General features: G+C 45.1%; 1 protein-coding gene across 10 annotated transcripts in view; it reads right to left on the bottom strand.

The window, feature by feature from the left end:
- The window catches only part of PFKFB4 (6-phosphofructo-2-kinase/fructose-2,6-biphosphatase 4), a 99230-nt gene that overhangs the window by 5668 nt on the left and 65712 nt on the right, over positions 1-27850 (bottom strand). For 3 of the 10 annotated variants that reach the window (XM_059716056.1, XM_059716057.1, XM_019477242.2), the window contains 8 exons: positions 27233-27354; positions 25183-25390; positions 24124-24270; positions 23413-23517; positions 22123-22252; positions 21671-21733; positions 12800-12864; positions 12106-12217 (listed from right to left, as the gene is read on the bottom strand). In XM_059716056.1, the coding sequence (XP_059572039.1) occupies positions 12134-12217; positions 12800-12864; positions 21671-21733; positions 22123-22252; positions 23413-23517; positions 24124-24270; positions 25183-25390; positions 27233-27354 (924 nt within the window). In that variant the 3' untranslated portion in view covers positions 12106-12133. The other 7 variants (XR_009456113.1, XR_009456112.1, XM_019477249.2 and 4 more) reach the window with 7 other exon arrangements.

The following is a 27850-nucleotide window of genomic DNA, read 5'->3' as shown; positions in this document are numbered from 1 at the left end:
AGGTGGACATAGTCTCCTATGCATCTACATAACAGCCAAAAAAGGCAGACCACTTTCCATTTAAGCAGAACTGGGTAATGATCCTGGAAGAAGTTTCAGGCTGCAGTGGTGACACATAGGGGGTACATGGGGTGCATGTGCACCCCCTGTCAGGCCGTGCTCCCTGTTTAGCCAGCGGGCAGGCAGGAGCACCAGTGCCCCCCCTGTGAGCACCAGCCGGGAAGTGGGGCTGCCAGCAAAAGCATGTGCATCGCTTCCGGAAGTGGCTGCGGGAGTTCTGGAAGTGGCATGGCTGCTTTTACAGTGAGTAAAAGTGCCTCTCCTCACCTCCCTCCCCCCCCCCCCCCCCTCAGCAGGATCAATCAGCTGCTGGGGGACTGCGCCCCCCTCAGTCGCTGACTGGTGTCAGGGGAGGCACCAGACACCCATGTCAGGACGTAAAACTCTCTCAGAAATACAGAAGAGAAGCTTAAGTCAGGGCTGTCAGAGTTTATTAATTCATCCTGCTGAAACAATAACCAGGCAGAACCTGATGGGTTATCAGTTTAAATCAGCAGTATACCTGTAAAACTCAGATGATGCTGTTCTTATTGATGTTCATGATGTGTTTGTATCCAAGGTTCCTGACTAAAACAATATATCTTATTCTGATAAGATAAACTGCAAGATAATTAAAGAAACCTAGCGCACTGCAAAAGTCAAGTCCCTAACCAGCATGACTAGCTCTGTACTTAGCAGCTGGAACACCACCAGCTATTAAAGCAGTCTATATGGGATCCATCAAGAAGAAATCCAAGATCACATTCTGGGTGCAGACAGAAGTGAAAATTTTTGCCTGATCTGGCCCCAGAAAGCAGTCTATCATGGTGACCAAACAAGTGCATAGCTACAGACCGCCTAAAAAATGGCTGATCAGGTGAAAATCTGACCCCTCATAGCATAGGGTATCAGATAAAGACATTCCAAAATGTAGCATCTTCTGTAACTCTGCAGAGCTCCCAGTCTGTCACTGTTTTTAGAATGGGAGGGGGGAAAGGGAGCAGAGGGAGTTCAGTCTGGAGATTTGTCAGACCCTCTTGGAGGGTGGGGCAGGTGTACTGGAGACCCCCCTTGACGTGGGGGGCTTCAATTCACCCACCCCACCCTTCAGCACCAACTGGGGAGCCCCAAGAATGAGCTCCCTCCACTGCCTTCCTCCCCCTGCCATTGGGTGCACTGGCCATTGCTATGGGAACCTGGCTGCAAGCTCTCAGCCGTAGCCAGGTTCTCCGCCCCCCTGGGACCAATAGTGAACTTCGGTTTGGTCTCAGGTACTTCGCAGAAATCATTCTGTGTTACAGCTGGGAGCCGCATTTCTGTATGCAACCTCTAAGGCACTTGGAAAGCTGAACTAGTTCTGGACAAATGCCAAATTAAGAATTTTTACCAAACCCTGAAGTAAGATATGAGAATACTTGGAGAAAGCACGTTTTCAGAGACTCCTTTCTTCACAAGCAATAATCTTTTCTGCAGAACCAGAAAGTTCTAGAAGCCAGCACCTGGAAAAGAATATGAAGGGATTTGTAGAAAGTAAAAGCATTTTTAACAAGCCCAGGTTGGCCTGGTCATTAGGAGCCATTATAGTGACATTTATTCCATCTAGCCTCATTTCCTCTAACAATTCATGCACAACTGGGACCACAGGGAGTTTATAGACTTGCTCCAGGAATGGGGGGAAGGGGCACTTTAATTAGAGCAGCTGAGAGCCACTCTAATTAGAGCACCCAGAGCATCACTTGCACCAGTGTCCCTGTCAAATGAGCTTTAGTTAAAGTGCCCCCACAGCCATTTTTCAGTGTGGGGACACTGATACATGTTTGGGTTACCATACGTCCAGGTTTTCCTGAACAAGTCCTTTTTTTTGGACCCCTCTGCTGTGCCCAGATGTTTTTTTAAAAAAAGAGCAAACATCTGGGCTTTCTGCTGTCCCAGACTAGCTGCTTCGGGCTCAGAGCAGCGGGCAAGGTGATTGTTGGTCAGTGGTCCCGTACTCCCCACGCTGGCTCAGGAAAGCCAGAGAGAGAGAAAGTGAGAAAGCAGCAGGGCTGGGGGGGGCAGGGGTCTGAAAGCTGGGAGTGCAGGGCACCAACAGGGCTGGGGGGGCAGAGGCTGTGGGTCTGGAGTGCGGGACACTAGCAAGGCTGGGGGGCAGGGCAGGGGGCTGCAGATCAGGAGTGAGGGGCATGGGGGACAGGATGAGTGTCTGTGGGTTGGGTGTACAGGGCACTGACAGTGCCAGGAGGCTGCAGGTTGGGAGTGAGGGGCACCCTGCAACAGAATAGGCAGAGAAAGGGCACTGCTGCCCGCCCCCCTCTCCCGCATCATATTCCACACACCCCACCCCCCGCTCCCCCCAGGGTAGGTGTCCTCTTTTTTGGACCTGGAAATATGGTAACCCTGATGAATGTGATGCTGGAGTCTGCTGGAGCACAGTAATCATCACGCTCCAGGAGACTCGATTAATCGTACTTACAGCATGGCAGCAGCCTCGCTGCACATGTATAGGCGCCCGAAGTGACCATATCCAGCAAGCCCCTGGGACTAACTCCAAAACTGAAAGTGTGCCTACACAGGCAACCAAAAGCATAGGCTACATTCACTATTGATTCAAAGAGGCAGAGGGCAGAAAGGGTTCCCATAGGATCCAGAGGAAAAAAAAAAAAAAAGACAATAAAGATATGTCCAAAGGTCAAAGTCGTGCGAGACCTCTCAGGTTTGAAGAGAAAAATATGTAAGATAACAGGGAAGTTGAAGCAAAGGAGAGGAGTCTGCTGAGAGGAAGCAAAGAGTCAGGTTTCAGAAAGGGACACTTATGAGCAGCTGCATGGAAAAGACCTGTCAATCAGAAGGAGTAAAATGAGAGAAAGGTGATTTAGGTAGGAATGGGAAGGATGGAGTAGTTATAACTAGGGTTACCATACATGCAGGTTTTCCCAGACATGTCCTCCAATCACCACATGGGCAGTTTTTTAAAATATGAACCAATGTACAAGATTTTGCTCTACTCTGCTGGCAGGAGTTGGGAGACAGTGGCTGGAGGCAGTGGGTGCACGTGTGCCTGCACATGCACATTCACCTGCTCCTGTATACACGCACAGACAGCTGACATGCAGCCATGCAGGGTCATAGGAACAGCTGCAGCAGCTAGATGGCATGCAGCAGCAGGGTTGTATGAGCAGGCAAGTCTGTACAGGGGAAGAGACAGTGTGTGTGTGCACGCGTGTGGCAGGGGGCTGTGTGGAGTGGATGGGTGTGTGAGGGGAGGTAGTGCCTGCAGGTGTTAAGGGAAGCTATCCGGGCACTGGGGTTGTGGCAGGGAAGAGGGATGGGGCATGTGTACCTGCCCCTTCAGCCAGGGAAGGAGCCAGGGGGGCCCTTTGAGGGCAGCAGGGAGATCTGCAGCTGGGCCGGCAGTAGCAGGGCTGGTGCCAATACTCGCGGTGAGTGGCCACCCAGGAGACATTGCCCAGAGTCACTCCACTGCTGTCTCCACAAATCACGAGTCACTATGCTCGGGGCCGGCTGGGATGGGGGAAGCTAGGGGCCCCTTCCTGCAGGGCCGGGGGGAGCAGGGGGCTGCAGGTCAGGAGTAAGGGGCACTGGTAGGGATGGGGAGCTGTGGATCAGACATGAGGGGCACCAGCAAGGCCAGGGGTCTGTGGGTCAGGAGTGAGGGTCAACAGCAGGGATTAGGGGGAGGGGGGGGGGGGGGCCTGCAGGTTGAAACTGAGAGGCACCAGCATAGCTGAGGGGTGGGGGGTTGTGAGGGACTGTGGGTTGGGAGTGAGGGGTACTGGCAGAGCCAGGGGGCTGCAGGTTAAAAGTGAAGGCAACGGCAGGGACAGAGACCTGCAGGTTAGAAGTGAGGGGCACTGACAGGGCAGGGGGGTGTAGGTAGAGAGTGAGGTGTCCCCCTAACAAGTCTCCTCTTTTTGGAACTGGAAATATGGTAGCCCTACTATAACAGCAGCCATGACAAAAGCCAGAACTTGGCCATTTGTTCTTTGTGAACAGAAAATACTCTCCCCAAAACCATTTATGTGAATCTATTGTACTTGGTTGCAAAATAAACAGATATGGTGTAAGGGAGTTTACTCTAACTATATTAAATTGCAGAGGAGAGTTTAAAAGGCAACATCCACAAAGGAAGCCTCCTAAAAGCTAATGGACCAAGTTTATGAAGTGCAGAAAACAAAAAAGATAAAATATATAGGGCTAAAAGAAATAGACTGATTAAAAACACAAACCATCATAGCGGCTAATGTACTTATTACTAGATGATTTATCTTGGAGTTCAGTGCACAGTAATCGTGGTTAACAACACCTTCCATCCAGTGCTAGGGCTTCCATGTACTGCAACAACAGTAAGCTGTAGTTAAATAATTTACACCATTGCCACATCAAGGCTAAAAATAGACAACGGGCAATTCGCATTTGAGGATATTCTCTTGCACAGAACCCCAAACCTTACAGAGGGACAAGTTCATTGTCCCGAACTAAGCACCCATCTATTTAAGCCTGATGTGTAAAGAGCTGGGCTGTGCCTGTTTTGATGGGAGTCATATTCCGACTTAATCTGTTTTTAACCCTAGATAATTACACAAACTGAAACAAACTTCAGACACCTACAGAGTGATTCCATTGCCTACAATAGGTAGGATGCACCAGTAGGATGGAAGTACTATACTCATTAAAAGGAAGAATCAGCTTTAAGGGCCTGGGCATATGAACAATTTACTATGAGGTAAACAATAAAGGGAGATTTTCAGTGTGTGAACTTGCTAATTGTTTCCATGCATAGTCTTACCTCACTGTAAATGACAACTAAATCAAGAGCAACTTGCACCTTCTGGTAACCTATTCGTGTGCCTGTGCCCTTAATGAGCTTTAAAAGTATGTTTTCAATTTTACAAGATTTCCTCAGTACTGGGCTCTACATCAAGCTATAGAGTTAACATAGTAGTAGAGTACTTAGAAGTACTCTAGTAGAGTACTTAGTACTAAGTAGAGTACTTTGAAGTACTCATAGTACATAGAAGTACTTCCTGTCCGCTTCCGGGTTTGCCACTGAGCACATAGAGAGCCACCCCCGCACTCCTGTGGGATGCTCCACGCACCCCAGGATCACAGCGATCATGAGCCATGCCTGCTACCTCAAGGTATGTATACATAGCTTTAGAAGTTTTCCATCTCCAAATCAGCATTGAATCTTCAGATTTGGCCTAACTGAATCAGGGACAGTGATCTGAATCAACGAATCGAATCACTGTCCCCAGTTCAGGCCAAATACGAATCGAATACGGCCCACTTCACACACCCCTAGGAAAAAGCCCTCATCTGTGATTTATTGAACAAATTATGAAAAAAATTGCAAAAAATTAATTTTGTACTTAAAAATAGATAAATAAAAGATCTACTAGAGAACCACATTTATTAAGAGAATAGACCATTTCATAGATTCATAGGTGTTAGGGTCGGAAGGGACCTCAATAGATCATCGAGTCTGACCCCCTGCATAGGCAGGAAAGAGTGCTGGGTCTAGATGACCCCAGCTAGATGCATATCCAACCTCCTCTTGAAGACCCCCAGGGTAGGGGAGAGCACCACCTCCCTTGGGAGCCCGTTCCAGACCTTGGCCACTCGAACTGTGAAGAGGTTCTTCCTACTGTCCAGTCTAAATCTGCTCTCTGCTAGCTTATGGCCATTATTTCTTGTAACCCCCAGGGGTCCCTCTTGAATTGCGGCACCCAGAATTGCACACAGTACTCCAACTGCAGTCTGACCAGCGCCCGATAGAGGGGAAGTATCACCTCTTTGGATCTATTCGTCATGCATCTGCTGATGCATGATAAAGTGCCATTAGCTTTTCTGATGGCTTCGTCACACTGCCGACTCATGTTCATATAGGAGTCCACTAGGACTCCAAGATCCCTTTCCACTTCCGTGCCACCCAGCAGGTCATTTCCTAGGCAGTAGGTGTGCTGGACATTTTTCCTCCCTAGGTGCAGCACTTTGCATTTCTCCTTGTTGAACTGCATTCTGTTGTTTTCTGCCCACTTGTCCAACCTGTCCAGGTCTGCTTGCAGCTGTTCCCTGCCCTCCGGCGTGTCCACTTCTCCCCATAGCTTTGTGTCATCCGCAAACTTGGACAGAGTACACTTCACTCCCTCGTCCAAGTCGTCGATGAAGACATTAAAGAGTATCGGTCCAAGGACCGAGCCCTGCGGGACCCCACTGCCCACACCCTTCCAGGTCGAAGCCGACCCATCCACCACGACTCTCTGGGTGCGACCCTCTAGCCAATTCGCCACCCACCAGACTGTGTAATCATCCAAGTCACAGCCTCTTAATTTGTTCACCAGTATGGGGTGGGATACCGTATCAAAGGCCTTCCTGAAGTCTAAGTATATGACATCCACCCCTCCTCCTGTGTCCAGGCGTTTCGTAACCTGGTCATAAAAAGAGACTAGATTAGTCAGGCACGATCTGCCTGCCACGAACCCGTGCTGGTTTCCCCTCAGCATAATTTGTCCTGCCAGGCTCTCGCATATGTGAGCCTTGATAATTTTTTCAAAGACTTTGCCAAGGATGGAGGTGAGACTGACTGGCCTATAGTTGCCTGGGTCCTCCTTCCTCCCCTTCTTGAAAATGGGGACCACACTGGCCCTTTTCCAGTCCTCCGGGACTTGGCCCGTGTGCCACGAGCGTTCAAATATTCCCGCCAGTGGCTGTGCAGTGATGTCAGGCAGTGCCTTCAGTACCCTTTTATGCCACAAAAGGTTTGGGTTACTCTTCCAGATGCAACTTTTAGACTTGATGACTTCTAACATTCAACATTATATAAACAAGGCAGTTCCAAATACACGTATACTGAGACAGTGCTTATTAGCCCAAAGTAGCACTATGCAAATACATCTACTCCTGCTTCCAATTCAGGAAGCACCCTAGAAGAGGTTGCATGGCAATAATCAGCAACGTTTTTGGGCAGAGTGCCAAAAAACACCTGCAACCTCAACTTATAAGACCAGGGGTAGACAGCAGGGGAACTGCGAGAGGCCCGATACTTGTTGTGGCAGTGCAGCCCCAGCCACCTCCCCATGGTGCACGTGTCAAACAAAATGTCTGTTGCCTACCCCTGTTGTATGGCATGTTTGAGTATGCTACCTGACAGTAAATCTGCAGTGCAGATATGCTGTAATTTGGCCTCTGGATCATAAGGCAGCAAGGACATGCCACTGTACATGCAAATAAGCTGCAGTTCATTTTTTTCATATTTAAAGGACTGTCATATTTCATACTCTTGGTAAGCAAGCACTTGGCAACCCACAGTAAATCACATGCCCTCTTGCATACACATTTATTGGGTTTTGAGCACCTTTCCCTCTTCCCCCAACTCTGTTTTACAAAAAACAAGTACAAATTCAAATCTAGGTACAGTATCACTGAAAGAGTAATCTGAAGCAACCGTTGCCCTTTTTATTGTACCTAGACAAATTCAAGACAGACACGCAAAGTAGTTCTGTAAACACTCATAGGTCACCTAGGCATATCAGAAGCAACATATTATAGCAGTGTGGTTACTGCATACCAGACCATGGAATATGAACAGGGATGCTTAAGATTCAATCTCAGTTCCTACACATGAACCACTCCTCAACGCAAAAAAAAAGTCAAGAAAAACCATATGCAATAAAACTCGTGCACTTTCTTCTCAGAACAGGCTAAAAGAGAACTTGCTACACTTCCCCCAAAGGATTTAACCATTAGTAAACCATCTAATTAGTGCATCTACAACATAAGAGCTAAAATGCAGCAGGGCTAAATTCTATGGTAAATATAATTTATTTTCTGCTACATAAACAGTCCAATCACTCCCAAGGACAGTGAAATAAATAATACTCATGTCCAGAAAATAAAATTACAGCTTGTGCTTAACATACACAAAATATTATATGCTACAGCTTGCCTAATTAAACGTTTTTCAGCTAACGTCTAATAGTTGCTGGACATCAAATAAATGTTAGAGCTGCGTTATCATAAGGCTATAGCAATCAACAGCATGCAAATGAGTGCAAATTAACATTCCACAGTTTTCCACAGTGGATTAAATTATGGTAAAATAGTTTTAGTGGATCTTTAGTGAAGATGTCAAATGCTATATACAAAGTTTTAGGTAATTTTAAAATTGATTTCTAAGTGATTGGAATGATTTTTTAAAATTTAAAGTAGTAGGATGAAAACAGCACCCCAAGTTTGATAGCTGATCAGGACACAGGATTCATTGATGAGCAGGGACTGTTACAAGGGCTTCCTCAGGAGGTCTGGAAATGTCTACATTCTGTATAATAATAAAAATACAGAGGAGAATATTTATCATGCAGCAGTAAGTAGCAATAATACACCAGTCAGCTTCCTTCACAAGTACATAGCTGTACTCATTTAAATAAAAGACTTCTCATAATCAAAGAATTCTTTGGAGCAACACCTTTAGGATACTCCTATACAGATCATATGACTAACACTTCAAATTACTCACATTTAGAGGAAAGCTTATTAAAGTCCCCTATCAGGACACCACTTAAATCCACTCCTAGTCAAGTAAGTATTTCAGAACATACTTAATTTCAATGGGAGTTAAGTGCTTTCCTGAATTAGGGCTAATACTGCACTACTTTCCCCATCTAAATTTTCATATTACCTGCAACATGCTTAGTTTAAAATATGAAATCTACACTTGACAAAGCAATTCAAGACGGACTCGATGGGGGGTCGGACTCGATGATCTATTGAGGTCCCTTCCGACCCTAACATCTATAAGACAAAAATACCTTCCCCAAACTAAAACAGTTCAAGTTTTTAAACTGAGTAAACATCTACTTATTTTACAAGAGTTGCATTTGCACAGTATGTCCGTATTCAACACAATGAGTCATCCAAAAGGAAAACACCACAGCAAAACAATCTAACTGGTAAGCCTAATGTCTGCAGCCATGCAGAACAAGTTGTAGGAATGGGGCCTAAAACAAATAATTCAGACCTAAAGAAACTGGAAACTCTGTCTCCTCCTCTATTGTTTAAACATAAAGCAAATAATACCATGCTTAAGAGCTTCTTAAGACCTCAATTTATAGTTTAAACTAAAATAATATCAATCTAAAAATTATATTCTCCCTTAAAGAGGCTTTGTGCAGTTAGGTTTCATATACCTGGACCTGAAAGGCAAAGGAAATACTGTATTTTGAATGGTGGTAACATCTAAGTTTGCTCTCTGAACAGAGAAAAAATAAGTGAGAGTGCTGAAGTACGTACGATTTATCAGTATGAATTTTGCATACAAGTAGACGCACACTGTACCAATTAACATGAGGTTTAATGGTTCTGCATTTTTTCTTATTATGTTACAACTTAATTAAATAAAAGAGATGTTGTTCAGCTTTAAGAGTACTGGTAGCAGTTAGCATTTACATACACAGTAGACACAAAAGCAAATGAATGATGTTTTAAGGAACAAAAGTATAACTGAATCTTTACATAATAAACTTGGGCCTTCATCATCATATTAGATCAACTGTGCATCATAAAAACTTTACTTCGCATGAGTGCACCTTTGCTAAAACATTCTCAGGATTTTTTTTTCTGGGCGACTGAGGTTTGCCTTGGTATCCTTATCCAAAGTTTTCATCTATCTTCAACTGCAGTGCATTTCCCTTCTTTACCATTGTCCTCCACCTGGAATCACACTACATTGCAATGGTCACAACTCTGTACCGTTTGAGAAGCACTTTGGAATGTGTCAAAAGTGTTAAATTGTGGCATTTGCCTCTAAATTTCATGTATTTATAATATTCATAACTAACATAAAACCTTAACACGAGCTCTTTCCAAACCAACATTTTTAATAAATTACTATTCTTAGCAGTAAATCCTGGAAACACGTGCCATGGTGTAAATTCACTTAGCCCTTCCTGGTGTTTTATCAGTAGCTCTTCATTCATTGGTAGACTTCATCATTTGGATCACCACCATATTGACAAAGGGGCAAATAGAGCATCATTTGGGTGTAAAAGAGAAAGTTTCATTTTAAGCAATTCAGGCAAGTGCTTATCCATTAAATGGATATGGTTGCACGCATTCCAACTTCTTTACATTGGCCCTATTGTTTGGCTCTTACTATATTACGAAAACAATATTACCACACTTACTTGCATACTACACACACTTCCGCCAAAAAATTAGCCCTCCAGAAATTGAGATGTGTGATTTAAGCAAGGAAGCTGATTTTAATTGCCAGGATAGAAGCACAGAGGAGTAGAAGTATGGAGAGGCTACACTTCAAAATGGCTCCTGCTTCTCTCAGTGAGCAAGCAGCAGGAAGTCCTCTGTTAATCTACTCACAGCTGTTACTGAACTGACAGTGGCTTTTGGCTAAGCCAGTGGTTTTCGACCTTTTTTGCATTTGGGGACCCCTAAAAACTTTGAATGGAGGTGCATACCTCTTTGAATTGTGTGAGTAATCACATACTTTTGATTAATCATAGTCAATTTGATTTGTGGACTCCAAGAGGTCTGCAGACCACAGGTTGAAAATCAGTGGGCTAAACAATCAAAAAATGCTGCCAATTTTTCACTGGCTAAGAAAGGGTTAACCCTGGACTTCACCCCCGCTGCCTGTTCATGCTAAGAGAAGCAGCAGCCTTTTGCAGCCCAGCCTCTAGGCCATGACTGGAAAAATATTTTCTAGGGCCTGCCTTCCCAAAACAAGGTGTGCACAGTATGCAAGAAAATACAGTAAGTGGCATAGGCTGAAAATCTAGCAAAATGGTAAAAAATGAAGGAAAACAAGATGCAAGTAGTAAAAAGAGAAGGGATTTTAAACAGGACACAGAGCAACACTTTTGGCCAATATCACAACTGAAGGCAGTATTTTGTCAGGTCAGCATAACCAAATCATTACATTTAAATTCCTTTAGGGCAGGGATGTCAGAGATCCTGCTTGTGGAGCCCTAACATCTGTCCCACAATGCTGCCTGTGGGTCTGGGACCAGTCCTGTAGGTCGCATGAAGGATGCATGAGCCAGCCTGGGTCACATACTGCACTAGGAGCACAGAGCCATGACACCCAGTGGGCCCAATCCAGCCCCATCCCTCATGTGGCCTGTGTGTCCAGCTGAGTTTGCTACCTAATCTTTAGAGAATTATGTAGACAACCTGAACAAAAGTCAACATAGGATCTGATGAGAGCACACAACAAAGAATCACAGAAACATCATGTACTCTGATATGGCAAGAATTAAAAAGCGGCCACAAGCCTGATACCTTCTCTCTCTTTGCACATGACAAGCACAAATGGTTCTCGTCTTCCCAACTTCTTCCACTGACTTCATTTTTCTTCCAGCACTAGTCTAGCACCTCTACAGCCAGAAGAGGAGTGATAATATCAAGAAAGTACAGGCATCTTTACAGTTTGGTCTGTCTTCACTGATAAAAAAAAAGCAAACAAAAACCAAAACCAAAAAACCCCAACATTTGTTTCACATCAAGACAGCTAACTCAAGAGGAATTTTGATATAAACATCTTAGTGGAGACAAGGTGGTTTTCATCCAGAAGTAGCTGACTAGTCTTGAGTTGAAGCAAAGATTGCTACATACAAACAAAATCCGCCTTGATAACCACTACCTACAATTTTGTATCAAGTTATATGCTTCAGTATAAAATACATGCTTATTTTCAGCAGTGAACAGACAAAACCTGATTTCTCAGGGCTTCCTTTGAGATTAAAACTTCACTATTGTAATAACTCCCCAATTCCAGTCTTTGTTAGTGCTTCCGTTTCTACCACTAGTGCAACTGTACCGAGTCTAACCATATTCCTAGAGGGAAAAAAAAATGCAGCACATGATAGCATAATCAAGTTGGCATGGGTAACAAAAGAAATGAAGAGAACAGCATACCTAACTTTTGACACATGCTAGTAACCACAGTTCGTAGTTTGTTTTCTAGCACCTTAACTTTGCAGTGTAGACAATCCCAGAAAAAAATGCTTAAAGTTCTCAGTGTGGACAAACCTCTGCACTTGCTTTAGGTAAACTGCACCTAAACTCCATTAACTCCTGTTAACAGCAGCTCTTGATCATTTTGGAAATGCATGATTAAGGAAGGGTATGTGGGCTGATGATTCTAAAATGGAAAAAGTATCAGACTCAATTAAAAACTTTCCTCTGATGTCTTGATATGTTTTAGCACACCTTTTAAAAGTGAGAAAGAGAGGTGAAGAACTATTTCTTAAGAGTGAATAGCTCTCTGCTCTCACTTTGATCATTATTAGTAAAGATTTTGGCTTCAGTATTTTCACTTTTCAAAACAGTAAATATAAAGGAGGCAAATATAAGGTTCAACTCATTTGCCATTCATTTTTAGTTATGATTTGGCTGAGACTTCAAGCACTGTACACACACAGCTCAAAATGCTGAGCAACAGTGTCCAAGTCTATTTAGTTAACCCATGTTATTTCTGACAATGTGGATGACTAAAATCAGTCAAGGAGAGGAATAAAACCTAATTATCTTAGCAACAAAACATATGTGAACAATGTACTGATAACACTAACTATAAAAGGTAAAATAGGAACAGTGTATGCAACTGCTGAATGTAAGCGTGGGCAATAGGATTAACAAAAATCCAAAAGAAAAACAATCAAACAAAAAGACGAATCTCAGCAAGTGGAACACTTAAAGTATTTGGATGGAAACACATTCTTACCTCTGGCTTATCTCTGTGAGTGTTTACAGCTTCAATGTTTAGGAAAATAGATTCCACTTTACATCCTGTTGACAGAAATCATAATATTTTCCAATGTCTTTTATTTTACATGTCACTATAAATATGTGATTTAATTCAAAAACTTCTGAAAGCTAATCTCTCCTTCCTCTTCCACACACCTCAAGGTTATTACTGAATTCGTTTGCGAAATTCTGAATACTGTCATTTTCACAATTAATCAATTCCACTCAATTAGGGCTAAATTGATTCCACTAATCACTCTGGGCATTTTTACATGTTTTCAGGGATGCGGCACTGGGTACTTTAATTAGCTATCTGTGCTAATTAAAAACGCCTGCACGTCATGTGTATTAGCGTCCCCACACTGAAAAAATGGTAGCAGGGTGCTTTAAACTAAAGGTCATCAAACGTGTTTTATTTCAAAGCTCCCTGCTGCCATTTTTTCAGTGCAGGAATGCACAAGGATGTGGAAGGCTGCCAGAGCATGTCAATTTCCTTGCTCCAGGAGGCTCGTTTAATCAAGTCTGCTCTGACGCGCTGGATTTCCCACACGTCTGAGCAGGCTCCCAGCACATCTGTAGGAGCCCCCTCAGTCTCACCATACTCACGTTGTAGTCTTGTTACTACTATTTTTTACATGAGACAGCCAACTAATTCACTTAAAAAACAATCAAAGTTTTACATATGGTTCCATTTTGTCGAATATTGAACTGTTTAGTCACAGCATTATGTTTCAACAAAGATAAATACTGACTTTTCTAAAAAAAAAAATGCAATTTAAAACACATATACTTCTGATTTTTAAGACCCCTATTATTAAGGATAGTATAGTTAAAACAGGCAATTGAGATACCATATTTACTCAAATCTAAGATGAGCATCCCTTTCCCTCTCAGTCAGCATGGGGGGAAAAAGCCTCATGTCTTATATTCACATACAAAGACTGGGCGGAAGAGCAGGGGCAGCAGGCAGCTGCTGAAGCTCTGACAGGCCCTAAGCGTGGATCAGGACCAGAGTCAAACCCACAGCAGCCTGCTGCACCCTCCACCCCTCCAAACTCGGGTTGCTCTCTGAAGCTTCTGCCCCTCCCCCCCACTGCCCCCTTCCATCCTCCTTACTGCCAGGCACAGCTTGGTTCTGACTGACGCTGGGGTCTCTCCCAGGCATGGAGCACATGGAAACTCCTTCCCCTGCCCAACCAATCAGCAGCACTGACACTGCTGCATGGGCAGGCAGGAGCTCAGCTTCCACATGTGCTCTGGGAGTCCAAGCAGCAACCTAAGACAATAAGATGGTGGAGAGTCAGACACTGGGGTGAGCTGGGGGGAAGAGGCAGAGACTGGGGGGAGTTGGGGGTGGAGGGGTGCAGCTGGCAAGGGGGGCAGGAAGGCTGCAGATGAAAGAAGTGGGTGGGACAGAGAACAAGGGGCTACCTGTCCACCACCTACCCATCTTTTCCTACTGCGGAGGGTGGAGGATTCAAGGCAACCTTCCAATACTTAAGATTCTATACCTGGAAAATTATACCAAATTTATAATTTTTCCATATGTAGTATCTAATTGTTGGGGAAGCAATCTTGTATTTGAGAAATATGGTAATAATTTTGTCATATTAAATAAAATAAACTCAAAAGTTGACCTCCAAGAAAGAGCCAGAAAGCTCAAGGAGAATAAAGCAATATTTGTCTTTCTTTCCTGGATTATTTTAATCAAACCCATTAATAAAAACCAATCCATGTCTGGAGTATTAAATTATCCTGTAGATTAATAATGACAAGACTGCAGAGTGCAAAAAAGTGATATGGCCCAAAAAAGAGAAATTTTATCCAACTGTTCTGACCAAGTTAAAGGAACTCAGTAAATCTCATGCCACCCTATACACCTGTAGTCTGGCAGTTTCGCCTAAATTCTCAGTGGGTACATCTACACACGCATATGCTTCCTGTGCAGTAAACCTCGCTAAATCACAAGTAAATTTGCTACCTGCAAATGCAAGTAGCAAATTTGCTTGTGATTACTAACTGCACAGTAGTGCTCATGTAAATGCCTGACTGGGAGCAAATCTGCTACCAGTCAGCCAGCCACCAGGAGGCAGGAGACTGCTCCCAGCAGCTGCCTGCTGCTGCAAGCTCTGCCACCAGAGCCCAGGCAGAAACTATGTGCCCCTGCCCCAGCAGCAGGGAGCTCCAAGTTTCCCCAGCTCTGAGATTGCTACCAGGGAGCAGGGGTTGGGAGATGATACTTTCCCCCAAGTCTTGCTTCGCCATTGCAATCAGGGAGCTGAAGGATCCTTATCTCCCAGTGCCAGCTCCCTGACCATAGAGCTCAGGCTAAGAAATCCTTATCTCCCAGCTTGAGCTCCGCAGTTGCGGAGCTGGGAGCTCCTTGCTGGCAGGGGCTGGGGAGCCTGTTCCCTGCCCAGCTGCGTGTTCTTGGAGCTAGATGGAGAACAGGCTGGGGAGCTTGCTCCCTGCTCAGCTCCCTGATTGAGGAGCTCAGCAGGGAACAGGCTCCCCAGCCTGCTCCCCACCCAGCTCTCAACCCCTGCCTTGATCCACTAGAAGAGCCGCTAGTAGCAAGCCCTAAGCTGGGCGAGGAATCTCCGCCCAAGCTGGGGCTTGCTGCTAGCTGCCCCACCTGTGGATTGGGCAGGAGACTGGGACCTGCCCCTCCCCCTGCCCTGAACAGGAAGGCAGAGCTGGGAGCTCCCAGCTGCTGGGGCTAGGGGAAATTGTCCCCACCCCAGCACCAGGCAGCCCCCCCCCAGAGAGAACAGCAACAGACTCTCCTTATGCCTGAAGAAAGGTGTCTGTGCACAAAAGCTTGAGAAGAACAGTTTTTCCAACTATTCAATTGGTCTAATAAAAGTTACCACATTTACCCAAGTAATCTTGTCCATCTTATTCTTTGTCGCATCTTCCTTATCTTTTTGTTGTTGTTGTTGTTTTAAACACTGCTGTCTACACTAGCATGTGTAGGCTTCTTTCCTTAGTTAAAACAACTGTCAAATTAGTTTATGGAAATTTACTCTCAAATAAATAAGTGAAAATTTCTCTTCATTTATAAATAACTTCCCAGAGAAGGCCTAGCTGTCATAGGGCATTATTAAACAATTGTTTCTAAGAACACTATAATGAAATGCATTACTGTAAGTCATTTACTGAATAGGGGTGGAGATGCACTTCAAAATCAAATTAGGGATCAGATGAACAGTGCCTGAAAGTTAGTTTAAATGAGAATTTACAGTTTACTATGCAACAAAAAGAAAAACAGTAATGAGTAGCGCAGCCGGGGTAAGCGGGGCCCGTGGAGAGAAGGGGCTAACCCCCTTAGTGTGTGTGTGGGAGGCGGCAGCTGAGTGGAGCCGGGCCGGGTCAAGCCCCGCCCAGGCCCCTACTTGGCCCAGCCCCCCAGGGAGAGAGAGAGAAAGAGAGAGAAGGGGGGGTACTCACCAGCCCCCCTCCAGTAAGGCAGGGTCCCCCAAATCCCGGGCAGGGCCCCCTTATTTGCCTTAAGAACAGCTTCCTCGACGGCAGGCCCACTGCGCACGCGCGCAGTTTAAAAGGGCCCGCCGACCGGGAAAAAGCCCAGTTAGACGCGGGAGCAGCGAGAGATGCGCAGGTGAAAGCTCGCTGCGCCCCCGCTCCCCCAAAGCCCCCCAGAAACCCTCCAGCAGCCGTGGAGCCCCCCGCTGACCCCCAGCGCAGCCAGGGTAAGCGGGGCCCGTGGAGAGAAGGGGCTAACCCCCTTAGTGTGTGTGTGGGAGGCGGCAGCTGAGTGGAGCCGGGCCGGGTCAAGCCCCGCCCAGGCCCCTACTTCGCCCAGCCCCCCAGGGAGCCACGCGACCGGAGCCGCACGAACAGGCTGCACAAACAGGCGTGCTTCTCTGCCGGCGCGTGAGTTAGTGCGGAGTTCGCGCGGGAGGGCGTGCGGGAGGGCGCCAGACCCTGCCTGCGCACCCCCCAGGGTAGACAGTCCCAGCCGTAGCCAGCCTACCGGAGGCATGACACGGATGGGCATGCGCCGCACCCCGAGGGTCCCCTCGGGCTCCGCGGCCCCCCCCTCTGGCACCTCAGAGATGGCCACCCAGACGGAGCCCCTGGTTCTGGGCTCCACGCAGACAGAGCCCCTGGCTCTCGGCTGCGGGGGCTGCCTGTCCCCTTTTCAGGCTCTGGGGCCTGGGAGCATGGCGACCTCCCCTTGCGGGGTCTGCTCCCTTTTGGGGTCTCTGGCACGCCAGCTGGAGGAGCTCCAGGCCACAGTCCACAGACTGCGTGCCATCAGGGACTGCGAGCAGGAGATAGACTCCTACTGCCAGGCCCTTCTCCCCCGGGAGGCAGAGGGTAGATCACAGTCTCCCTCCAGGCCAGAGGAGGACTCTGGGACCTCCTGCTGTGTCCAGCCAGGGGCATGGACCAAGGTGGTCAAGGGCCCTAAGGCCCGCCGCACCAAGGCCCCTGCCCCGCCAGAGCTGAGCAACAGGTATGCACCTCTTGCTGCCCCAGCAGAGCCTGCTGAGTTGCCGGCCCCCACAGGCAACATGGGCCTAACTGCAACTCCTGCCCCTGCTCTCCCCAAGACAAAACGTAAGGTGTTTGTTGTGGGAGACTCCCTCCTGAGGGGGACGGAGGGGCCAATCTGCCACCCTGACCCCTTAGCCCGGCAAGTCTGCTGCTTCCCAGGGGCCCGCATCCGGGACATTGCAGAGAGGATCCCCAAGCTCCTCAAACCCACAGACCGCTATCCCATGCTCCTTATTCATGTGGGCACCAATGACAAGGCTCGGAGCACTCCCAGCCAGGTCATGAGGCGCTACAGGGATTTGGGAGCGGGGCTTAAGGGTCTGGGGGCACAGGTGGTGTTCTCGTCGATCCTCCCAGTCTCAGGCTATGGGCTGAGAAGGGACAGGAGGATCTATGTGGTCAACCAAAGACTGCGGCGCTGGTGTCGTCAGGAAGGCTTTGGCTTTCATGACCACAGCCCGCTCTTTGGCGAGAGAGGCAGCGAGCTGCTGGGAAGAGATGGTCTCCACCTCTCTCCCCTAGGGAGGAGGCTCTTCTCAGCCAGACTGGCTGACCTGCTCCACCGGGCTTTAAACTAAGCCCGCTGGGGGACGGGGGGACTACTGCCACTGCTGGCCCGCTGAACAATCCTTGCAAAGCCAGCGGACCACGGCACTCAAGGGAGCCCGCCCCAGCCCCAGCCCTGGTAAAATCTGTGGGCAAGGAAGGAGCCCCCCAGGGGGCACTTGCCTGCCTGTACACAAATGCCAGGAGTTTGGGGAATAAGCAGGAGGAGCTCATCCTCCTGCTCAGTGCAAACAATTACGATGTCATAGGGATCACGGAGACCTGGTGGGACTCCACCCATGACTGGACCACGGGGATAGATGGCTATACCCTGTACAGGAGGGATCGTGTAGAGAAAAGGGGCGGGGGTGTAGCTCTCTATGTTAAGGAAAGCTACATGTCCCTGCAAGCCGATATTGGCGACCAGGGTGGACGGCTGGAGACCCTCTGGGTTAAAATCCGTGGGGAACACGGCACAGGGGACACAATGGTGGGAGTCTATTACAGACCTCCCACCCAAAGTCCTGAGCTAGACCAGGAGTTTGCCCAGGAACTGGCTGAGGCAGCTTGCTCCAGGACCATGGTTGTCATGGGTGACTTCAATTACCCAGACATCTCGTGGGAGGATCGCTCAGCAAAATCTGAGCGTCGCAGAGCTTCCTCTCATGCGTGGATGACCTCTACCTGACTCAAGAAGTCTATGGGCCAACGAGAGGCAAAGCGCTGCTCGACCTGGTGCTGGCTACTGGGGATGACCTAGTCGGCGACCTAGTGATCGATGGGAAGCTGGGTGACAGCGACCACGAGCTGATCACCTTCACCATCCGCCGAAAAGCTGGCAAGTCAGTCAGCAACACGCAAGTCCTTGACTTCAGGAAAGCCGACTTTGACAAGCTCAGGAGGCTTGTCAGTGAGGCCCTAAGGGACTGTGACCACAGGGAGAGGGGAGTTCAAGAAGAGCGGTCGCTCCTCAAGGGAGCGATCCTCAATGCACAAACTAAGTCTATTCCATCTCGGAGGAAAGGCAGCAAGAGGGGACAGCAGCCCACCTGGCTCTCCAGGGACCTAGCAGACCTCCTGAGGATAAAAAGAAAGGCCTACAAAGGATGGAGGATGGGAGTCACCTCCAAGGAGGATTATTCTGCACTGGTCCGGTCCTGTAGGGAGCAGACCAGGAAAGCCAAGGCTGCAACTGAACTCCAGCTAGCTTTGAGCATCAAGGACAATAAAAAGTCCTTTTTCACATATGTGGGGAGCCGGAGGAAAAGCAGGGGCAACGTTGGACCCCTGCTGAACCAGATGGGGCAACTGACACCCAGGAAAAAGCCAACCTATTAAATAGGTACTTTGCGTCAGTCTTTCATCAGCCCCATGGGACGCCCGTGCCCGCTACAGGGCCGGGAAGTCCAGGTGAGGGTGATCCCCTGCCCTCCATTAATGCTGACTTTGTGAAGGAACATCTTGAGAAGCTGGATACCTTCAAGTCAGCCAGCCCTGACAATCTTTACCCCAGGGTACTCAAGGAGCTGGCGAGCATCATAGCCCAGCCTCTAGCGTGGATCTTTGAAAACTCTTGGCGCTCTGGTGTAGTGCCCGAAGACTGGAAGAAGGCCAACGTGGTGCCTATCTTCAAGAAAGGGAGGAAAGTGGATCCGGCTAACTATAGGCCCATCAGCCTGACTTCTATCCCGGGGAAGATCTTAGAAAAGTTTATTAAGGAGGCCATCCTTAATGGACTGGCCGACGCCAACATCTTAAGGGATAGCCAGCACGGGTTTGTTGCGGGTAGGTCTTGCTTGACCAATCTCATTTCCTTCTATGACCAGGTGACCTATCACCTGGACAAGGGAGATGAGATTGATGTCATATATCTTGACTTCAAAAAAGCCTTCGATCTGGTGTCCCATGATCGTCTCTTGGAGAAACTGGCCAATTGTCGCCTTGGGTCCCCCACGATCCACTGGCTGGAAAATTGGCTCCGGGGTCGGACCCAGAGGGTAGTAATTGATGGAAGTCACTCATCGTGGTGTCCTGTGACCAGTGGGGTCCCCCAGGGCTCTGTCCTTGGACCCATACTGTTCAACATCTTCATTAATGATGTGGACACTGGAGTCAGAAGCGGACTGGCCAAGTTCGCCGATGACACCAAACTTTGGGGCAAAGCATCCACACCAGAAGACAGGCGGATGGATCCAGGCTGACCTGGACAGGCTCAGCAAGTGGGCGGATGAGAATCTGATGGTGTTCAACGCCGATAAATGCAAGGTTCTCCACCTTGGGAAAAAAACCCGCAGCATCCTTATAGGCTCGGCAGTGCTATGTTGGTTAGCACTATGGAAGAAAGAGACTTGGGGGTCATCATTGACCACAAGATGAACATGAGCCTGCAATGCGATGGTGCGGCTAGTAAAGCGACCAAAACGCTGGCTTGCATCCATAGATGCTTCTCAAGCAAATCCCAGGATGTCATTCTCCCCCTGTACTCGGCCTTAGAGAGGCCGCAGCTGGAGTACTGCGTCCAGTTTTGGGCTCCACAATTCAAAAAGGATGTGGAGAAGCTTGAGAGAGTCCAGAGAAGAGCCACGCGCATGATCAGAGGTCAGGGAAACAGACCCTACGATGACAGGCTGAGAGCCCTGGGGCTCTTTAGCCTGGAAAAGCGCAGGCTCAGGGGTGATCTGATGGCCACCTACAAGTTTATCAGGGGTGACCACCAGTATCTAGGGGAACGTTTGTTCACCAGAGCACCCCAAGGGATGACGAGGACGAATGGTCACAAACTGCTACAAGATCGTTTCAGGCTGGACATAAGGAAGAATTTCTTTACTGTCTGAGCCCCCAAGGTCTGGAACAGCCTGCCACCGGAGGTTGTTCAAGCGCCTTCATTGAACACCTTCAAGATGAAACTGGATGCTTATCTTGCTGGGATCCTATGACCCCAGCTGACGTCCTGCCCTTTGGGCGGGGGGCTGGACTCGATGATCTTCCGAGGTCCCTTCCAGCCCTAATGTCTATGAAATATATGAAATCTATGAGTGTTGTTGAAAACAAATTCATAGAATAATAGTATCCTAGGATTGGAAGGGACCTCCAGAATCATTTGGTCCAGCTCCCTGCACAAATATAGGAAGGTTATTCCTATTTTGCAGTAGAGTGAATATAATTAGCTGAAAAAAGAGAAAACTTTATCTCTTTTTTGAAGAAAGATAAATAACTCATGAAAAAAAAAATCACCAAAAAACTCTTAGAATAAAATTTTAACAAGAGTCCCATTTCCCCTATTACATGCAACCCGCAAAATATCACTTATTTTTATTCAGTGATACTACAGTAGTTCCTGTAAGCCCCACTAACCACTGGGACCCTATGTTCTGGTGGGATTAATGGAATTAATGAAACAACACCTAAATTAAAGACTATACAAGATTAGTTAGTTTTTCTGCACATTAAATAGTACTCATACCTTCATTACTACCTACTTTTTAGATATAGTGAAATCCAAAACACAAAATTGAATTCCCACAAATCTGAATAGAAATTATGTGCATGGATAAGGGCAAAATTGGCCTGAGAATATCTATCAGGTCTAGATTTAATTCTATTTTGATAGTAAACAGAAGTTGTAAAGAGGCTTTTTGTCTTTTTCATTCAAAACACTTTCATAACCAATTTTTATTGATGCTATGAAAGAAAGTGTAGAAGTACAAGTGAAGTAACTTTTTGATACCTTTAAGAGAGAATTTGGTAATGACATATTTACTGGGTTTTTTTCTTTACTTACCATAGGCCACAGGAGTTAGCTTCAAGACCGTATGCAGTGGGCACTTGAGGTAAGGCAGCTGTTCTGAGAAATTACGAAACAAAAATACATGTGTAGTACGTAGTACAAACAAACCATTTAAAAAACTTCTCTTTCAATGTGACACCGAAGCCTATATATCTTTTTGCTAAGCAAGTGATACCACACCAACTGATACAGAGGGCAGAGAAGCAAACATATATTCGAAGACAGAAGTTAGATGTAATTACTTAACAGGCATGCAGAAATAAAAGTTGGTCAAGTATGAAAAACTGCACTTGTTTACTCACCCAACCACAGCAACCATGAATTAATCACCATGGTAAAGACAAGCAAAAAGCTTCTGTACCTGGGCTGGTGTGCTTTCATAACAGTTTGCCAAGGTAAAGTAGACCCATTAAACTGAAACAGCAAGATCAATTAAAAGCACGTACCTGCTGGTTTGTCAAGAAAGTAAGCAAGCAAACAGCGCATAACAGCTTGATGACATATAACGAGCACATTTTCCTGCCTTTCCAGCTCCATAATTACCGGCTCCAGTCGCTGAACAAGATCTTCATAAGACTGGAAAACAATAGCATATTTAGAAATCAGAAGCCAACTTAAAATATAAATAACTGCAAAGTTTTAAAAAATGATAAGAGAGCCAACATCAGACAACACTTGATATTGACCAGCAAAAAGGTTTAAGATAAGCAATCCTACATCTTAGAAAGCAATAGCAGGAAACAAGAGGCCTCTATTTCTCCAGCACACTGTAAAAATAAAAAAAATAAATAATTCATATTTCATCTAAGAACATAAGACTTGCCATTTACTGGGTCAGACCATAGGTCCATCTTGCCCAGTATCTTGTGTCACACAGTGGCAGATGCTGAAAAAGAGAGTGAACCAGGTATAACCAGGGGGGTTTCCCCCACTGTTCCTCTCACTTGCAGCCCCCAGCATTTAAGATCTAGGAAGTTCTAATTCAGAACCTATATCTTTATCTCCCATGTTCAATAGGTACTGATGCCCTTTTCCTCCAAGATCACGGTATTGCAAAGTTTGAGAACCCCTGGATTAGCAGGTTAGCTTTTGAAGTGTGCAGTATTTGCTGGAAGGAAAGCAACCAATCTGACCACAGACTTGTCCTAACACCCACACAAAACTAATAGTTAAAAGTAATGATCATGGCAGCCACTGGAGTAGTAAAATAAAAGTCAGAACAACATAAAAAGCCTTCAAAAGCAATTTCTAAATATGGGTCTTGATCCATTTTGGTTTTTTGTTTGTTGTTTTTTTTAACTTCCTACCATGACCAAATTGTGACTGTGACCCACTATGTATGTGGGTTTTTAAACATGTAGTCAAGTCCACGGGTCAATAACTTGCAGCTTGTAGAAAAATTTTACGTGGCCCACCAAGCTATGGCGAGGGCAGTGGCAGCCCACATTATGACCAAGCTGTGTTAAAATTCAACCTGCCATTCCTTAAAGGTTGCCATACCTTCTTGTAGTTGAAGAGACATGTGCTTAAGCTAAACAGAATCTAAAAGCTGTTTAAAGTAGTCCTTCCACTTGGAAGGTAGTCCTTCCACCTGGAAAATGAAAAAAAACCTATGACCTTTTTTCACCTTCAGGGAAGATATTTTTTTCCATCCTAGCAAGCATCTCAAGGACCTAAGGAAATACTGAGATACATTAACTTAAGGAACAGGAAAAAAAGTGAAAAACATAGCATACCTCTCCTTTAGGGTATCTGTATCTGTATTTGTCTTGGTCTCTCAAAGCAAATTCAAGTGGATAGTTTTCCTGTATTTCTTCATATGTCATTTCTTCACACACTCCCTAAAAGTAATGAAAATAAAAGGCACACTATATGCATAGGACTTAGGCCCAACAGACAATATCCCAAACACACAACAAAAATAAATATAACACCGTCTTAACTAATTTGAGCATCAAATTAGAAGAAAAAGAACATTTCCACTCAATGAACATGACTCTAGACTAGGAATCCAAAAGCCAAGACTCACTGTTAGAACTCCTCAAAGATTCACTACCTTTATAAGGTTGCAACCTCTGACTACAACAGTTTACCTACCTAAAATAGGAAGATACTGCTTGCTTATCAAAACCCTGAGATGTACATGTGAAAAGTGCCAAAAACTAACAAAATAGCTTTTTGGTTTAAATGCCCTCCAAAACTTTTCGACACAGAATACTTTACAGCATCCCTTTAATCATATAAATGCCCAAAAAATAATTAATTAGGGCACTACTTACTAAAAAATTTATCACTGTTAGCCGGGATAAGCAACAAGCCAACTTTCAGAACCATTAATATTCTTACTTTCTTATCTATAAAAGCTAAATTATTACACTATAAATTAATTTCTCTTCTCCCACCAAAACAGAACTGGTTACTTGGCTGTTTATAAAAGGAAAACTTACTGCATCTATTTCATTCAAAACCTTCCACTGCTCATAAGGCACTCCCAATGCCTCTGCAGTCTGAATTGTCCTTTTCATCTGACTGGTCCAAACTTTCAGATCCTTGATATTTTGCTCATTAATGAACCGTGCCAAGACCTTCGCAAACTGAAAAAAAAACCAACCAGAAATTAGATGAGATCAGAGCCAATACATTGTGCTCAAGCTGGAACCCAAATAGGCTCTCATTTGTGTGAGCTCATTATGTTCTTTCAAAAAGGCAGCATAAAGGCTTTGAGAGAAACAGTTTCTGTTCAGCAAGGAAAATTAAAAAGGGTATTTTCTACAAATCCACATTTCAGTTCCAGTTCAGCTTCCCCTTCAACCTTTATGTTGCGATATTTTAAGTGCATGCTCACTGATGCAGGATTTACATAGATCTAAGTATCTAAAACAAAAAAATAATTTTAAAGACTCCTGACAACCACTCAGAATGATACATTAAATAAAAGTCTAAAAGAATGAATGAAAGCCAAAACTAGAATTAAGAGTATGAACAAATGCATATTTTAGGGGACTTGGAGCTATTGTCTGTAGCAGCTGCATGACCCTGTAGAGCAGGGGTGGCCAACCAGTGGAATGCATGCCACAGGCAGCCTGTCTGTGCAGCACACAGCAAGATCAGGGAGCGAACAGGAAGGCCAGCAGTGGATATGGCAGGAAGCAGAAAGCAGAGCAACAGGTCAGTCAGCAGAAAGGGATTGGAGGGGCACACAGGGAGGAAACCAGACTAATCTTTGATCCCAAATGAAGCAGGGTTAAAGTCAGAACTATTTTGATACACTTGTATGATTCTGTAGCAATACAACTATTGTTCCTGTCTGTACTATCTATAGCCAAAACTGATTTCACCGAATTACTGTACAAAATGTTGTCAACTTGGCCTTACATGTCATAAGTGTCATGGTAAGAGAAATAATTTGTCAGCATTATTTTCCTTCCTCTCTTTCAAAAAATATGTAAAGGCAACACCATCCACACCGAGGAAACTCTGAGGCTCTTAAACAGAAAAATACTTACTTCTTTCCCCCTAATGGACAGTCCAGGGTCTCCTCCTATTCGCCCTTTCAGATTCAGTTCACTTTCTCCATGTCGACAGAGGTAGATTGAGCGAGGCGTTACATGAATATTCATGAGGTAGTACACAATCCGGCTCTGGATATGATCCATTACTCTATTCACAAGGTAACTCCTTCCAACATCCATAATTTTAATATAAGATAGATCTCTTTCAGAAGAAATTAAAAAAAGGCCTGTGAGATTTCAGTTTCTTTTTCCCTGATCCCATACCAAATTCTCCTTCCTATCAGGGTGTCCAGACTGTGGAATACACTCCCTTCCAGAGGTGGTACAGTCACCTAACCTGGCAGTTTTCAAGAGGAGACTAGACAGTCACTTCACTGAGGTCATGTGAGCCCAGTTGTCTTCCTGCCTAGAGCGGGGGGAATGGACCCAATGATCTGCAAGGTCCCTTCCAGCCCCTAACAATCTATGAATCTATGAATCCAACACACCCCAAAAAGATAGCTGCTGAAGAGACCACAGATTGCAGAAATTTTCAGAACACAAAATATTGGATAATGAGGGTTAATCTGCAAAGGGTTGAGAAACAGCAGTTGAGCACTGAACTCAAAACTTTTTTTCCAAATTTAAAACACATCTCTCCTTATGTCACTTACACACTTCACTTGCATGCCTTTAGGGATACATCTTGCATTGAGAAGGAGACTTAGATAATCCGATCTGCATGAGAAATTTTCACTAATGCAGCAAATCTAACACCATTCTGCCATTCAGGTAGCAAGCTGTGGTCTGGCAATCACAAGTCTGGTTCAGAAAGAGCTAGAGTTCTGTGAGCCTTCAAAAAAGGATGTCATGAGGATGGTTATGGAGCAAAGTTTTTCTCCCTCCCTCATTGCAACAGTAATACCCTCCCATTCAATGTCAACCCTTTTGTAAATGCACAAGGTGCAATCTGGTTCTTATTGCATAGTTCTCTCCTTATCTACATACATTTTTATCAATTCAGCTAACACCTCTAACCGGCATTCAGCTTAGGAAAATATAATCTGTTTGGTTTTTATGCATTTATGAAGACATCCCACTGTAAATAAAGATGGAAAAGAACTAACACCATGATTTAACCTTAGAAAAAGGTTCTCTGGAGTTAATCATTTCTGACCTGTGCAGGCAAAAGTGTCATGGCCATCACAGAAATAGTACACATTGATTAATCTGACTGAAACAGCTTTCCAGTGCTTACAATTAATTACACTAAAATGTATTGCAGTCTTCTGCATAGCAGTGCCTGCAAAATGGAGATTGAGAAATGTGTTCATGAGACAAGAACAGCATAAACCCTGGGTGGACAGATGTACTGTAACAAAGAAAATATTTGAACCACAGGGTCTTGTCTATTTCCAAATCTTAAAAGTGGGCTACAGGTGAATGGCATTAGTGAGAAATGACAATGAACCTAAACTTCTCTTAAATCATTTAAGCCTTGTTTACACATGTCAAGTGTGACCCACCCTATTATTTTGGAATAATTCCCTCCTGTGCGTACTAATCTCAAAATATACTTTGGCTGTGGACAAACGAACAAATTACAGCACGTTAATAGTGGGGGAAAGTTTTACCATGGAGCAGTTGTTGATGCACAGTAAATATCTGTGTATCTGCACTTACCTCATGAAAAAAAGATAACCATGATAATTAAGGCCTTTTTATTACAAGGTAAAATTATTTCTTGTAAGGAAGAAGACGACCATTTACCGCACATCAGCCACTCCACAGTAAATACCTCTCCCTTTAAAACTCATTTTAATTTGTTCATTTGTCCATGAAACTCAACTCTCAAAAGCCGAACAATTCAGACAATTCAGGAGACTTATTCCAGAATAACTATGTGGCTCAAGTGATGTAATGAGTCCATTTCTAAATTACTGGCATACTGAATGAGACAAAAAGAAAATATTCACAAAATTCCATATGAAGGAAATGACACATTCTCCTTAATCAATGTAATGAGATAAAGTGGTGGTTAAAACAATATTACTCTACCACTCACTTGTCCAGAGTTTCATCTAATGTCTCATAGGAGTTCTTGTAGCACTCTATTCTTTTCATGAAGTCTTCTGTAGCTTCATCGTTACTACAATCAATATAATCAGGACTGCCAAGTTTCACTTGCTATTTAAAAGATGAAATAATATTAATTAGCATGAATATATGTAGATGAAAAAACAAATTAAAAGGATACTTCTTGTACAATGAGAGTTGTTTATTTTTGCTTTTAGAAATTCTATTAAAATAATGTCACTTGAGGCACAGCCCATTTAAAGAAGATTTTAAAAAATCTAAACACAGCTAGCATGAAGAATCTCCCATCTGCTGAATCATTTTCCTCTGAACATGCAAAGACATGGCTCTAAGGGCATCTATACACCAGCTCTGAGCTGGGGGAGGGTTTTAATTAAAGTGGCTCTGAGAGCCGCTCCAATTAAAGCGCCCATGGTATCATGTGTATTCAGCATCCCGCATTTCAAAATGGCAGGAGGGGGACTTTAACTAATGCTCATTCAATGAGCGTTAGTTAAAGTGCCCCTGCAACCATTTTGAAACACAGGGACACTGAATATACGACACAGAGGCTCTGTTGAAATACGCCAATTAGCATGCTCCAGCA

Source organism: Alligator mississippiensis, chromosome 12 (genome assembly GCF_030867095.1).
Source record: "Alligator mississippiensis isolate rAllMis1 chromosome 12, rAllMis1, whole genome shotgun sequence".
Taxonomy (NCBI): Eukaryota; Metazoa; Chordata; order Crocodylia; family Alligatoridae; genus Alligator; species Alligator mississippiensis.
Note: the sequence above shows the minus strand (reverse complement) of the source record. Positions and strands in the feature narration are given on the sequence as shown.